General features: G+C 33.2%; 1 protein-coding gene across 8 annotated transcripts in view; it reads left to right on the top strand.

Annotated features, from left to right (window-relative positions):
• LOC129920296 (apoptosis-stimulating of p53 protein 2) overlaps window positions 1-16,370 on the top strand; it is a 428,395-nt gene that overhangs the window by 215,086 nt on the left and 196,939 nt on the right. Inside the window, exon 1 of one of the 8 annotated variants that reach the window (XM_056001639.1) lies at window positions 2,248-2,712. The exons of the other annotated variants lie outside the window; for them this stretch is intronic. Within the exon in view, the coding sequence (XP_055857614.1) occupies window positions 2,680-2,712 (33 nt within the window). The 5' untranslated portion in view covers window positions 2,248-2,679. Of the gene's footprint in view, window positions 1-2,247; window positions 2,713-16,370 lie in introns of those variants that run through there. 8 annotated transcript variants of the gene reach the window in all.

The raw sequence follows: 16,370 nt of genomic DNA on the forward strand, positions 1-16,370 counted from the left end.
ATTCTCAGTTTATTCGGATCTTGACGAATCTTTGAAAGATTAATCAATTTATTAAAAACCAAAATACGGAGTCTCTCCTTCCGTTGACCTAATCAATGCATCGGTTCCAAGCAGAAATCATGGCATATCAACCGCTACGTACAAAATCAAGGGAAAGCAAGAAGCAATAAACAAGAGAAGGTCAAATATTACAAATGTCAAGCGACTAAGCAGATCTGGCGTAAATTGGATCCTATAAACGTTCTAAAAATCTATTGTCTCTGAGCGGATTGCACATTGGCTCCTTAATAGTTGTCCTAACATACTGTTTGTTTCATATGTAGACTCGTCACAGGCTAGGCGTACTACTCAAACTATTTCTGCAGAAGTTGAAAAGACGAGAAAGAATACGTAATTAATTATGGTCGCAAAGTACATACACTCCCGGTCAAAAGTTTGGAAACCCTGAACAAAAAATCAATTTTTATCTTTGGTGCAATATTATAGGCCATTTATGAATTTTATTGAATGTCAATGAAAACACTAGCGGTACTTGTAGCATTTGCTTAACAGTTAAATAAATTTCTATTTAAAACAACCATTTTAAAACATGAGAAATCAAAAGAAATCAGACCAACTTCTTTTCGTCGAAAAAGCCGCCTTTTGCTTTTATGATAGCACCACATATTCGGGGCATTCTGTTGACCAGATTTTGAAGTTTTTCGACTTGAAAGTTATTCCAAACTTTATTTAGACAATTCCACATTGAAATTTGGCTGGTTGGTTTCAAATCCCTTACTTGGCAGTCCATTTCTTCCCACGATACTTCGATGGGATTAACATCGGGAGATTGCGGTGGCCAAACCATTTTTTGCATCACACCTTCTTCTTCTTTTCGTTCTAAATAGGTGGAACACAGCTTAGAAGTGTGTTTGGGGTCATTGTCTTGTTGGTAACTGAAACCATATCCAATAAGGCCGACCCCAGACGGTATTGCACTGTACTGTAGAATACGATGATAATCTTCTTTTCTCGTTACGCCATCAATTCACCAACTCCATCGTAACTAAAACAGCCCCATACAGTCACTGACCCTCCACCATGCTTGACCGTTGGCGAAATGCACTTCGAATTATATTTTTCATTCGCTTTACGGCGAACATATTGTCGACGATGCGATCCAAATATTTCGAATTTTGATTCGTCCGACCATAACACTTCCTTCCATTGGTCAATTGTCCAGTTTTTGTGTTGCATGGCGAATTCGAGTCTCTTCTTCTTATTCTGTGGTCGCAGAAGTGTTTTTTTTGCAACCACTCTCCCTAACATACCTTTTTCACGCTGTCTTCGCTGTACAGAAATTACGGAAATTGGTAAATCCAAACGTTCATTTATTTTGCTTCTGATTTTTGGAGCCCTTTTAAAACTATTTGCATTGCTGATGGTGTATATTTTGTCATCATCCCTTTTTGATGTTTTCCGAGGTCGACCAGATCGTTTTTTGTCAGTGTTTGTGCCCGTTTCCCGATTTCTTCTGAGTGTTTTTGAAACCGTTCCTTGGAAATGTTTAAAATTTTGGCTATTTCGTTAAAAGTTTTCCCTATTTTTTTGTAAGATAACATATTAGCCCGTTTCTCAATAGATAATTCCTTAGTTTTCGCCATTTTAAACTAACTTTACCAAAAAAAAATCGTTAAATCCGCGAAATTGAATGTTTTCACAAATCTGTATTAAATGTCTCTTTGTGTTTCCATTTTTATAAAAAAGAGACATCATAATTACAGTACAGTATATTTAAAGTGAAAATAATGCAGTTTTTTTGCCAAATTTTAAAAATTGAAACAAAAAAACGCAATATTTTGTATGCAAGAATTCATATGAAAAATGTTCTTTGAAAGTAAATATGTCCAATGGTCGTTTAAAATGGTTGAATTTTTAAAATATGTATAAAATGTCTAGATTATAACACAAGCTTAAGAAAAAGTTAAGAAAACCATAGAAACAAAATTGTTTTGAACCCGGGAAGCACCAATAAACATGAAAACTTGATTTTTTATTTAGAGTTTCCAAACTTTTGACCGGCAGTGTATGTATATTGAATTTTTTTCCTTTTTTCGAAAAAAAAATTGATGAAAAAAGGGCCATCGTTGAATTTTATTTTAATATTGAATATTTTAAAAATTCCTACGTACTTCACTGAAGAATAGTATTGTATTCAAAAAATTTAAAAGTTGTTCCCCAATAAAAAAAATATTTGATGAAAAAGATTTTGTAAACCATTTTTGAATAGTTGTTGGAGAGATTTATCAAAAAAAAAAAAATCATTAGGTACTCCTTAAATATTTAAATTACTTTTGTTTTGTTATTTTTTTTTATGCTATGCATTTAATGAATAGCAATTTATTTATTTCGTATTGTTTTCATTCACCTTAAAATGGGAACACTTAAAAGTGCCTCTATCAGGTGCGTACAAACGAAAAACGAAATATACATACCCATCCCAAGCCATGGTTGTCGTTGTCGTCACTATATTGTTGTCGTCCCTGGCAACCAGGCTAACGAAAACAAAAGGTTTTCACTCTCCAGTCCTTTTTCGTAATTCGTTTTTGTTGTAATTTTCCATTTTACAAGTTGATTGCTTAAAGTGTGCTGTGCATCAAAAAAACGTTCGTTTTAAGTGACAAATTTCTAACGTGAACTATGTTCCATCAGCGGAGGCGCTCCTCGGTCTTGGTAAGGTTTCTATTTTCATTTACGCTGTTGAACGTCTTCTTTACAATGTCTTGCACTTGATATGCTTGCTTTCTCAACCACCATCATCACCACCAAACATACATACATGCATAGACACAAATAGGTGAAAAGCTAGGTAGGTACTTTGGCAAGCATGTTGCACTTTAACTTAAACATTACGTCGTCTGTCTTTGTTGTCTTGTATAGCCGGAGATGGAGCCGGAGCCGGTAGGGTTGTCTTACTGTAAATTCTAAGAAGCTACTGATTGGATTTATATATGGTTTCAGAAAAAGGCTTAGGCCGGGATGGCAGTCTCTCAACGTGTGTTTTCATGATTTTTTTTTTGTTTTGTCATACATATGTATGTGAGCACTGAAGAGCGAAGAGCCATCAGAGTCAATTGTGGCAAAACGAGCGAAAGAACCTTTAGACGAGTTTTAACTTTTTTATGTTTTTACTTTTTATTTAAATTTAAATGTCTGCTTGTGACACATTTGGGTTTTGAGCAAATTGTGCGTTGGTAGAAAAATTCATACGATACATATCTTTATACTGATAGATAACATACAACAAGGGAAATACCTAGGATTCTGCAATTCTGCCTTCTGAAATTTATATTTAGGTAAAAGTTAGATCTAGTCCTTTTAGAGTGGTTAAGAATGCTGCCAAATTGCTGAAATCAATAAAAAATCGGTAAACATTGTAAATTGTAAATCAACGTGTTCGCAACACCCAATTATTAATACACATACACAGACACACCTACATTTAAGTTTTCATATAGAAGAAAAAAATTTGAAAAATGTAACACATTATTTTTAAAGACTAACACATACTTCTAGCTAGAAAGACATTTAATAACTAGCGTTTTTTTTATTACAACAAAATTATTATAAACATTTCTAATTTGGATATAATTAAGTATAGGTATACATAGGTATACATAGGTACATAACACTTAATATTTTCAAAGGTTTTGTTATTCAATTGAAAACTATTTTCTTCTGATAAGATTGTTTCAAGAATAATAGATAATAATAAATAATTCTTTATCAATAGAGTTCGTGGATCTTATCAAAGTTTATCTAACTAATATAATTATGTAAATGTTATTTACAATTTAGGGCCAATTTTTCAATAGTCAGTTAAACAGTCAGTTTGTAATTATTCCTAAGGATAGAGAAAAAATCAATTTTTCAACAGGCAGATATAGCTTATTCCTAACAATAAAACTATCTGCTTCTTTCAGAGACGAATAAAAATTATTCTGAGGAATAATCTCAACAAAAATATTGTGTCAGTTGTCAAAGCTGTTTTGAAAGAATTTTGAAAAAAATACAGTGGAAAACAAGAAAACAAAAACAATCATTAATAAAAATGACGTTTAATTTTAAATATTTTTGAATTTGACAATTTTTTTTTGTTATTCTGTAGAATAAATTATTTTTGATTAAAAAATTCAATGTTTTTATCTGATTGTTTATGAGCCTAATAACTTTATTCGTAGAACAGTTAACTGACTGTTTATTAGAAGATTGAAAAATTTTTTTTTTTTTTTTTACAGTTTTTTTTAGTTTTGCGTAGTGTAGTGCGTGTGAAAATCTGTGAAATCCGTCTCAAAAAAGAGATATAACAATTAGCGATTGATCGAATTTTTGGTTGTTTTGAATTCGACATAAAAATATTATACATCTAGTTCGATCATTTTTTTAAAGTTTTAATAATTAAAAAAAAAAACAAACTTCATTGAATTCATTATGTATGCCATAAAAAAATTATATTTTGTAAAGATAATAATATATTATACGCATTAATTTAAATATAAACTAGAAATATTGATGGGGTATTTTTTTTTTAAATAATTTGAAAATTGGCATATTACCCAAACTGGCATATTTGAATAATATATTCGATCGACTTACCCTGTAGAAAGTAAAATAATATAAATTTAAAAATATGTAAATCACAAAATAAAATCCAGTTTTCTGTTCTTTTTAGATAATACACTTATAATCTCTTCTGGTGTTATCAAGGGGCACGGTAGTGCCCAGCCAAGTTCTCTAGCAACTTTGGCACTACACCCTTATTTACAGGAAACAACTCAGGCCATTTTCGACCCCCCTCTAACTTCCACACCAAAGATGCTAGAAATTTCAAACTCACTACATTTGTTGAGCTCGTAAAAACCAAACTCCTCACAAAATTTCAGCCTCCTACGATGAGTAGTTTCTGAGATATAGGGCTTCAAAAATCGCAAAAACCGTAACTGACTCACTGACTCACTGACTCACTGACTCACTGACAGATCATCAAAATTATGGAGAACTTCCCGATATCGTAGAAACTTGAAATTTTACACGGTGATAGGACTTGTGGTGTATACAAAGGAAAAAATCGAAAATTTGAGATTTTCAATTCAGGGGGCGTGGCAACCGCCCATTTCCGCTGAATTTTCATAAATTATTATAGAGCACTTTTGAATGTCGTAGAATCTTGAAATTTGGTAGAATAGTAAAGCTAGTAGTTTATACAAAGGAAAAAATTTAAAACTTGAGAATTTCAGCCAGGGGGCGTGGCAACCGCCCATTTCCGCTGAATTTTCATAAATTATTATAGAGCACTTCTGATTGTCGTAGAATCTTGAAATTTGGTAGAATGGTAGAGCTGGTAGTTTATACAAAGGAAAAAATTTAAAATTTGAGAATTTCAGCCAGGGGGCGTGGCAACCGCCCATTTCCGCTGAATTTTCATAAATTATTATAGAGCACTTCTGATTGTTGTAGAATCTTGAAATTTGGTAGAATAGTAGAGCTAGTAGTTCATACAAAGGAAAAAATTTAAAACTTGAGAATTTCAGCCAGGGGGCGTGGCAACCGCCCATTTCCGCTGAGTTTTCATAAATTATTATAGAGCACTTCTGATTGTTGTAGAATCTTGAAATTTGGTAGAATAGTAGAGCTAGTAGTTCATACAAAGGAAAAAATTTAAAACTTGAGAATTTCAGCCAGGGGGCGTGGCAACCGCCCATTTCCGCTGAGTTTTCATAAATTATTATAGAGCACTTCTGATTGTTGTAGAATCTTGAAATTTGGTAGAATAGTAGAGCTAGTAGTTCATACAAAGGAAAAAATTTAAAACTTGAGAATTTCAGCCAGGGGGCGTGGCAACCGCCCATTTCCGCTGAATTTTAATAAATTATTATAGAGCACTTCTGATTGTTGTAGAATCTTGAAATTTGGTAGAATAGTAGAGCTAGTAGTTCATACAAAGGAAAAAATTTAAAACTTGAGAATTTCAGCCAGGGGGCGTGGCAACCGCCCATTTCCGCTGAGTTTTCATAAATTATTATAGAGCACTTCTGATTGTCGTAGAATCTTGAAATTTGGTAGAATGGTAAAGCTGGTAGCTTATACAAAGGAAACAATTTTAAATTTGAGAATTTCAGCCAGGGGGCGTGGCAACCGGCATTCCCGCTGAATTTTCATCAAATATTATAGAGCACTTCTGATTGTCGTAGAATCTTGAAATTTGGTAGAATGGTGGAGCTGGTAGTTTACACAAAGGAAAAAATTTAAAGTTTGAGAATTTCAGGCAGGGGGCGTGGCAACCACCCATTTTCACTGAATTTTCATCAAATATAGAGATTTTATATTCTACAGCCATACCTTGCAAAAAGTAGTGAAATCACAACAAAAACATTACTGTTAAAAAAAGAGCCAAGTTCTCTTATATTGAAATTATGCTGGCACAAAAAGTACTGAGATGTAAAAGTGTACCAAGTCCTAAAGTTTGGGTTCAAATTCGTATCAATAAAATTTTGATTGTTTACTTGGCAATTTTTGAAATAACTTTAAAAATCGATAATTAAGAAAAATTGTCAAGAGAACAATCAAAATTTTATTGATACGAATTTGAACCCAAACTTTAGGACTTGGTACACTTTTACATCTCAGTACTTTTTGTGCCAGCATAATTTCAATATAAGAGAACTTGGCTCTTTTTTTAACAGTAATGTTTTTGTTGTGATAGATATTTCGCGATGAATAGCTAAAGCAACTGCATTTTGACCAAATGACCAGGGCCCTATTTCATAAAACTATTAGTGTTGTACTTGTAGATTTGTAGTTACAAGCACAAATAAAGTATGGAGTTGTAGTTTTTTGTTTCATAAAAATTTTCATTCATTTGTAGTCTGGCGAATTCAAACTATTTTGCTTCTAAAAAACTACAAGTGTAACTAGGGGTAACAAAAATAAACAAATATTCGAACTTTTTGTAGCAGCAGCGAGAGACGAAATATTATGAGGAATATTTGTGAAATATAATAAACATTATTGGCTTTATAAGCTAAAATCTTGATTTTTAAGGATTGGTTTTTGGTAGATTATGGTCTTAACATTTAGTTTAAATATTAGGCTATAGAAAAGTCTATGTTTCTTGAGAAAAAAGCTACAAACAAATGAAATTGAGCTTTAAAGATGAATAAGTGTTAGTGTGTTCGATTTTTGAATGGAAAAATGTTGTGAAATTCCTTTGAACTAAAACATTGATGCACTAAATATTACTTAACAAAACAAATCATCTTTTGCAACTTTCGTCAAAAAAGCTTAAACTCATAAACGAAGTAAATATTTATCTATAAGTAAATTAATCTTTAAGGATAAATAACCAAATTTAATCTTCATTACTTTTCCGCGTTATGGGGTGGAAATGTCTCGGGAACTTTTTGCACTTTTTGTTTAAAAAATTCTTTACCATCTAAAAAAATATTTTAGTGGTCTTAGCGTTATATGAAGCATCAAAAGTTCCTAGATAGTCTTTAAACCCATGCGCTCCAAATTTAATGCAGTAGGTAACGAAAAATTTAAACGCATTTTTCTCGAAACGCATTTTTTCCGCGCCGCCGCCGTGCAAAGTAATTCAAAAACTAATGAAACTATCAAAATTTAGTGCAAATTAATCGTTAATTCATTGCATTTATCAAATAAGGTATTGGTATTTTTTGGAAAGATCTTTAAATTGTATGTGTCAGATGCCCAAGTCTGGTAGTCTCTATAGTGAGGTTATATGGAAAAAATTGCAATAAAACGCATTATTTACCGACTTCCAAAAAGGAGGAGGTATTCAAGTTGTTTCACTTTTATCCTTTAAAACGCTTATAGCTACACTGGAAAGCTTCTATTTTGAGTGGTAGTTGCAGGTTGTTGAATACATACAGATTTGTAAGCCAAGACTATTTGTCACTAGACAAATAAGATTGATTTTAGTGCCAAACACTTTTTTGACATCATTCAAATTAAAAAGACTGCATTGTTATTTCACTCTAACTACCTTATGTCCTCCATTAAATGTCAACACAACTAGTACATTTTTTTCTATCACTTACACCCAAAAATTGGTGAGGATTCTTGATTATAATGCTTGATCATTTAACTTATATAACCTATATATAACATATAACATAAAGCACATTCAAAGAGCAAATGACCCAAAATTAGACTCCATATTATTAGTCTTTCTACTCTTGTAAGAAATTCGCTTGTAGTTACAAGTCTATTACTAATAAATTTTTGCGCAAATACTTTTATGAAACAGAAACATTCGCCTCATTTGTAAATTTGCTTGTAGTTACAAGTCTACGATACTTGTAGTTATTAGTCTATTCGAATTCTTTATGAAACAGAAATTTTCTGATAATTTACAAGCTACAAGTAAATTCACAAATAATTATTAGTCTTGTACTTTTATGAAATAGGGCCCAGGGGCGTACACACCATTGGAGGAAGTGGGGCGTTGCTCCGGGGCCCCAACACGACAGGGACCCGACTGGGGACAATGCAGAGAATGCAACTTATTATAAAAGTCTTCGTTGCTTTTATGATAAGTTGCAAAAAGATAAGATATCTGACATGAATCACTTCGGACACAAGAGAGACAATTTATATTCTTCAGTGTAGTGCATAGTGAATTGGTAGCAAGCCACATATTAAAAAAAAAAAAAATTCGTCAGGTGCCCCAAAAAAATAAATCGGTTTTTTGAAAGAAAAATTATATATTATCTTAGGGTCACAAAAAATATTACTTGAATAAAATCTTAGCGACCAACAAATGATACAACAGGGGCTCCAAAAAAAAAGTAGGGCGCATACGTACTTTTCTATTTGTTTTTTTTTTTTTTCTATATCAAAGAGGGCCCCAAATATCAAAGGAGACCCAAAATTTAGTATTGCCCCGGGGCCCCGGCAACTCAACGTACGCCTCTGCAAATGACACGTCATTAATTGCAAATACACAGGTCTTACAGTTCGCCGTTAAGGCCCCAACCCATAGAATCCGTTGCGTCCGTTCCGTCAATCCATCCGTTGAAGTTGAAGGATGGGACAGAAAGGGGTGACCCATAGAATACGTCGTATGACGGATTCCTTTTTGACAGCTCACTTCAAATTTCAAGGTGTGTTCGATATTTTATCGCTGAATGTGCACTAAGGAGGTTCTGATGCAAGAAATGTTTGTTGTTCTTTTTACTTGCTCAATAGGGCAAGTATTGGTTTCGTGTCAAAAAAAAAATTCGAGGTTTTAATCAAAACTAACATTACGATGATGGAGAAGTCCGAAAAAGTGGTTTTCGTCATGACGTCCGTCGGTCTGTGCGTCGGTGCGTCGCACACTGGGGCCTACTATATGGGAGGGGTGCCCAAAAGTCCATTTCTTAAATTATTACTTTAACGTTTTTTTTTTTGTTTTATTTCATGAGTATATGTTCTTCCCTATCTATTTCTTTTTTTTTTTTTGTTTTTTTTTTTTTTTTTTTTACACTATCAGTTCATAGCCGAAGAGCGCTTATAGCAAGCACCGTCTTGCGACCATTTGCCAACACAAAAGTGTGTTATCCGGCTCATAACTTAGTGCAGTGTTAGTAGTTAGTAAGCAAATAATAACTACAAAAAACGTACACTAAGAAAAAAACATTGAATACAATATTAGATAAAACAAACATTATAGAAATACAAACAAAATAATTACTTGAGCAACAAAAAAGACATACAAATAAACACAAACATTTATGAGCGTGGTACACTGGTTTTTAAGACAGTTTTTAATCTATTTTTATTAAAGTTTAAATCAAAAAGGTTTGAATTTAAATTTAGAAGTTTACACATGCGTGTTAAAGGTTCATGCAAGCCATAATTTGTTCGGTGTGATGGAATATTCATTAAATCCAAGCATCGGAGGCTATAAGCACCCCCTCGATAGTTAAAACCAACAGAATTAAGTAAATTTGGTGCATCAATTACGCCTGTGATTAACTGGTGAATGAAGATTATGTCATTGTTAACCCTTCTTTGAGCCAAAGTTTGAATCTGAAGGAGATTAATCCGATGTTCATAAGGAGGAAGATTATAAGGATCAGACCATGGCAGTCCTTTTAAGGCGAAACGAATGAAATTACGTTGTACTGATTCCAGTCTTACATAATGGGTCTCGTAAAAAGGAGTCCAGACTTGCGATGCGTACTCAAGGTGGGGGCGTACTAAACAATTGTAGAGGGAAAGAGTCACATAAGGATCTTGAAATTCTTTTGACCAACGCTTCACAAAACCTAGCATAGAGAAGGCCTTATTTACGATGACGTTGATATGGTCGGAAAAATCAAGGTTATAACTAAAATTAACCCCTAGGTCTTTAAAGCTCTGAACACGCTGTAATTTGTGTTGGGATATTTTATATTCATCCAAAATAGGAGCGCGTTTTTTAGAAAAAGTCATTGTCTGACATTTTATTGGATTCAAAACTAAGCTATTCTTACTACACCATATAGAAAAATTATTAATGTCCTCTTGCAGAAGCCTCCGATCATTAACCGATTTGATACTTTTATAAATTTTGATGTCATCTGCAAAAATGAGAATTTCGCTATGGTGAATACATAATGGGGCATCATTTATAGCTAGAATAAAAAGAAGAGGTCCTAAATGACTTCCTTGCGGAACACCTGATTTTGCGATGAACGATTTTGAGAGAGCGTCTCTGAACTTCACTTGATAAGATCTATTTTCAAGATAAGAAGAAATCCAATTAACGAAGCCTAAAGGGAAACCTAGAGTTTTTAATTTAAATTTTATAATGTCATGGGAGAGTTGGTCAAAAGCCTTAGAATAGTCCGTATAGATACAGTCAAGTTCCTGCCCACTTTCTAACGCATTTGAGCACTTATGTAAAAAAGTAAGCAAGTTTGTAACCGTCGATCGTTTTTGCATAAAGCCATGCTGTTGAATGCATATAATTCTTTTACAGTGGAACGCCAAGCTATCGCAATCAACTTGCTCAAAAAGCTTTGGAATACAAGACAGCTTAGATATGGGTCTGTAATTAACTATATTGGATTTATCTCCTTTTTTAAAAACAGGAGTAATAAACGCTTGTTTCCAAATGCTAGTAAATTTACCTAACTTGAGAGATAATTCAAAAATAAGTTTAAGTGGAAGAGATAAAATTGACTTAGGTACAATTTTTCAAAACTGCTGCAGGAATACCGTCTGGTCCGACAGAATAATCTTCATGTAGTAATGAAAGAAAATGTGATACTTTACAAGTATCAATTTGAATATTATTAAATGTAACTTGTGGGCAATTTTCTAAATAACGGAAGTAATCTACATCTACATTGGCGGGTATGTCAATAAAAGATTGACAGAAGTTAGTCGCAAAAGCATCGCAAATATCTGAAGTACTCTTTAAGATGTTGTTTTTATAACTGAAATTAACTGGATAGCCATCTGATTTCTTTTTCATATTAACAAATTTCCAAAAATATTTAGGATCTTACTTGAGACTACTTTCCATATAACTAAGATAATCTGCATATAAGTTATTAGAGAGGGTTTTAAACTCTTCAAAAAGCTTTATATCATCAATTAAGCACAATAGCTGAAAAAGTGAAGCATCAAAGTGCAAAGTTTGATACCATTGATTTCATCCAGTTTAAGTGGTTTATCATGGATATAATTTTTTTCTTCGTATTAAGTGAAAATAAAAATAACTTAAAATTATAATAGTCGGAGAGGCGACCGTCGAGTTACTTAGCTCATAAGGTTAGAGGTTAAAATTAGTGTCAAATGAAAGATAAGTTGATACTGAAAATAAAAAAATAAAGTTGCCACTTCTAAAATGGGAACTTCCATGTGGCAACCCTATTTTAAAGGAAAAATTGTCACATAACTAATACATTCATATCTTTGTTGTTTGGCCAGATAAAAAAAAAATTTGAAAGGCCAAACGAAAGCCAAAATACTAAAAAAAAAAAATAATAAAATAATATAAAGAACGTAACCCTACAAATGTGGCAACCCCATCCAAATGAAAACAACACTGACAAAAATCTTCTTTGAACAAAACAGTACAACTTTTTATGCACTAGAAAGCTAAACTAAACACCATATTTTAGATAATACTCTCTTCTATCTAAAAAATGTCGGGTGCCACCTCGCAAATGCAGACAAGTACTCGGCAACCCTATGCAAATACTAAAAAACATTAAAATCACTTGTTTTTTGGCCAAAGTGTATAATATTTGATAGAGTTAAAGGCTGTAAAATACATCATGTTTAGCTTAGACTCTCTTCTATCTAAAAAATGTCGGGTGCCAACCCGCAAATGTAGACAAGTACTCGGCAACTCTATGCAAATGCTAAAAAACATTAAAATCACTTGTTTTTTGGCCAAAGTGTATAATATTTGATAGAGTTAAAGACTGTAAAATACATCATGTCTAGCTTAGACTCTCTTCTATCTAAAAAATGTCGGGTGCCACCCCACAAATGTAGACAAGTACTCGGCAACCCTACTCAAATGCTAAAAAACCCAAAAATCACTTGTTTTTTGGCCAAAGTGTATAATATTTGATAGAGTTAAAATCTGTAAAATACATCATGTTTAGCTTAGACTCTCTTCTATCTAAAAAAAGTCGGGTGCCACCTCGCAAATGCAGACAAGTACTCGGCAACCCTATGCAAATGCTAAAAAACCCAAAAATCACTTATTTTTTGGCCAAAGTGTATAATATTTGATAGAGTTAAAGGCTGTAAAATACATCATGTTTAGCTTAGACTCTCTTCTATCTAAAAAATGTCGGGTGCCACCCCGCAAATGCAGACAAGTACTCGGCAACCCTATGCAAATGCTAAAAAACCCAAAAATCTCTTTTTTTTGGCCAAAGTGTATAATATTTGATAGAGTTAAAATCTGTAAAATACATCATGTTTAGCTTAGACTCTCTTCTATCTAAAAAATGTAGGGTGCCACCTCGCAAATGTAGACAAGTACTCGGCAACCCTACTCAAATGCTAAAAAACATTAAAATCACTTGTTTTGTGGCCAAAGTGTATAATATTTGATAGAGTTAAAGGCTGTTAAATACATCATGTTTAGCTTAGACTCTCTTCTATCTAAAAAATGTCGGGTGCTTCCCCGCAAATGTAGACAAGTACTCGGCAACCTTATCCAAATGCCAAAAAACAAGTGATTTTTGCGTTTTTTTTAGCATTTTAGTAGGGTTGCCGAGTACTTGTCTGCATTTGCGAGGTGGCACCTGACATTTTTTAGATAGAAGAGAGTCCAAGCTAAACATGATGTATTTTACAGCCTTTAACTCTATCAAGTATTATACACTTTGGCCAAAAAACAAGTGATTTTAATGTTTTTTAGCATTTGAGTAGGGTTGCCGAGTACTTGTCTACATTTGCGAGGTGGCACCCGACATTTTTTAGATAGAAGAGAGTCTAAGCTAGACATGATGTATTTTACAGCCTTTAACTCTATCAAATATTATACACTTTGGCCAAAAAACAAGTGATTTTAATGTTTTTTAGCATTTGCATAGAGTTGCCGAGTACTTGTCTACATTTGCGGGGTGGCACCCGACATTTTTTAGATAGAAGAGAGTCTAAGCTAAACATGATGCATTTCACAGCCTTTAACTCTATCAAATATTATACACTTTGGCCAAAAAATAAGTGATTTTTGGGTTTTTTAGCATTTGCATAGGGTTGCCGAGTACTTGTCTACATTTGCGGGGAAGCACCCGACATTTTTTAGATAGAAGAGAGTCTAAGCTAAACATGATGTATTTTACAGCCTTTAACTCTATCAAATATTATACACTTTGGCCAAAAAACAAGTGATTTTAATGTTTTTTAGCATTTGCATAGAGTTGCCGAGTACTTGTCTACATTTGCGGGGTGGCACCCGACATTTTTTAGATAGAAGAGAGTCTAAGCTAAACATGATGCATTTTACAGCCTTTAACTCTATCAAATATTATACACTTTGGCCAAAAAATAAGTGATTTTTGGGTTTTTTAGCATTTGCATAGGGTTGCCGAGTACTTGTCTACATTTGCGAGGTGGCACCCGACATTTTTTAGATAGAAGAGAGTCTAAGCTAGACATGATGTATTTTACAGCCTTTAACTCTATCAAATATTATACACTTTGGCCAAAAAACAAGTGATTTTAATGTTTTTTAGCATTTGCATAGAGTTGCCGAGTACTTGTCTACATTTGCGGGGTGGCACCCGACATTTTTTAGATAGAAGAGAGTCTAAGCTAAACATGATGCATTTTACAGCCTTTAACTCTATCAAATATTATACACTTTGGCCAAAAAATAAGTGATTTTTGGGTTTTTTAGCATTTGCATAGAGTTGCCGAGTACTTGTCTACATTTGCGAGGTGGCACCCTACATTTTTTAGATAGAAGAGAGTCTAAGCTAGACATGATGTATTTTACAGCCTTTAACTCTATCAAATATTATACACTTTGGCCAAAAAACAAGTGATTTTAATGTTTTTTAGCATTTGCATAGAGTTGCCGAGTACTTGTCTACATTTGCGGGGTGGCACCCGACATTTTTTAGATAGAAGAGAGTCTAAGCTAAATATGATGCATTTTACAGCCTTTAACTCTATCAAATATTATACACTTTGGCCACAAAACAAGTGATTTTAATGTTTTTTAGCATTTGAGTAGGGTTGCCGAGTACTTGTCTACATTTGCGAGGTGGCACCCGACATTTTTTAGATAGAAGAGAGTCTAAGCTAAACATGATGTATTTTACAGATTTTAACTCTATCAAATATTATACACTTTGGCCAAAAAAAAGAGATTTTTGGGTTTTTTAGCATTTGCATAGGGTTGCCGAGTACTTGTCTGCATTTGCGGGGTGGCACCCGACATTTTTTAGATAGAAGAGAGTCTAAGCTAAACATGATGTATTTTACAGCCTTTAACTCTATCAAATATTATACACTTTGGCCAAAAAATAAGTGATTTTTGGGTTTTTTAGCATTTGCATAGGGTTGCCGAGTACTTGTCTGCATTTGCGGGGTGGCACCCGACTTTTTTTAGATAGAAGAGAGTCTAAGCTAAACATGATGTATTTTACAGATTTTAACTCTATCAAATATTATACACTTTGGCCAAAAAACAAGTGATTTTTGGGTTTTTTAGCATTTGAGTAGGGTTGCCGAGTACTTGTCTACATTTGCGGGGTGGCACCCGACATTTTTTAGATAGAAGAGAGTCTAAGCTAGACATGATGTATTTTACAGCCTTTAACTCTATCAAATATTATACACTTTGGCCAAAAAACAAGTGATTTTAATGTTTTTTAGCATTTGCATAGAGTTGCCGAGTACTTTTCTACATTTGCGGGTTGGCACCCGACATTTTTTAGATAGAAGAGAGTCTAAGCTAAACATGATGTATTTTACAGCCTTTAACTCTATCAAATATTATACACTTTGGCCAAAAAACAAGTGATTTTAATGTTTTTTAGTATTTGCATAGGGTTGCCGAGTACTTGTCTGCATTTGCGAGGTGGCACCCGACATTTTTTAGATAGAAGAGAGTAATATCTAAAATATGGTGTTTAGTTTAGCTTTCTAGTGCATAAAAAGTTGTACTGTTTTGTTCAAAGAAGATTTTTGTCAGTGTTGTTTTCATTTGGATGGGGTTGCCACATTTGTAGGGTTACGTTCTTTATATTATTTTATTATTTTTTTTTAGTATTTTGGCTTTCGTTTGGCTTTTCAAATTTTTTTTTATCTGGCCAAACAACAAAGATATGAATGTATTAGTTATGTGACAATTTTTCCTTTAAAATAGGGTTGCCACATGGAAGTTCCCATTTTAGAAGTGGCAACCCTATTTTTTTATTTTCAGTATCAACTTACCTTTCATTTGACACTAATTTCAACCTCTAACCTTATGAGCTAAGTAACTCGACGCACTGTGGGGCAACTTGTATGGGAGACCGGAAAAAACTCAATTAAAACTAAACTACTGAACCAATTTTCATGAAATTTGCAGGAAAGGTAGCTAATAGCAAGACAAATCTACACCAATGACCACCCATTGCCACGCCCACTCAGAAAAAAATTATATTAAAAAATCAGAAATCAAGTTTTTGCAGCTGTAAATGACTTACTTCCAATCGCTTTTTTAGAAAAATCAAATTTTTTTGAGTTTATTTGAACATTTTATTAATAAATACCGTTTAAATTTTACATAAATCAAAAAAAAAAATCAAAAATTTTCAAAAAAGGAAAAATGTCCAAAAACGGTAGGTATGGCATTTTTTTCAAAATTTAACTTTCTT

This window comes from Episyrphus balteatus, chromosome 4, assembly GCF_945859705.1.
Source record: "Episyrphus balteatus chromosome 4, idEpiBalt1.1, whole genome shotgun sequence".
Lineage (NCBI taxonomy): Eukaryota > Metazoa > Arthropoda > Insecta > Diptera > Syrphidae > Episyrphus > Episyrphus balteatus.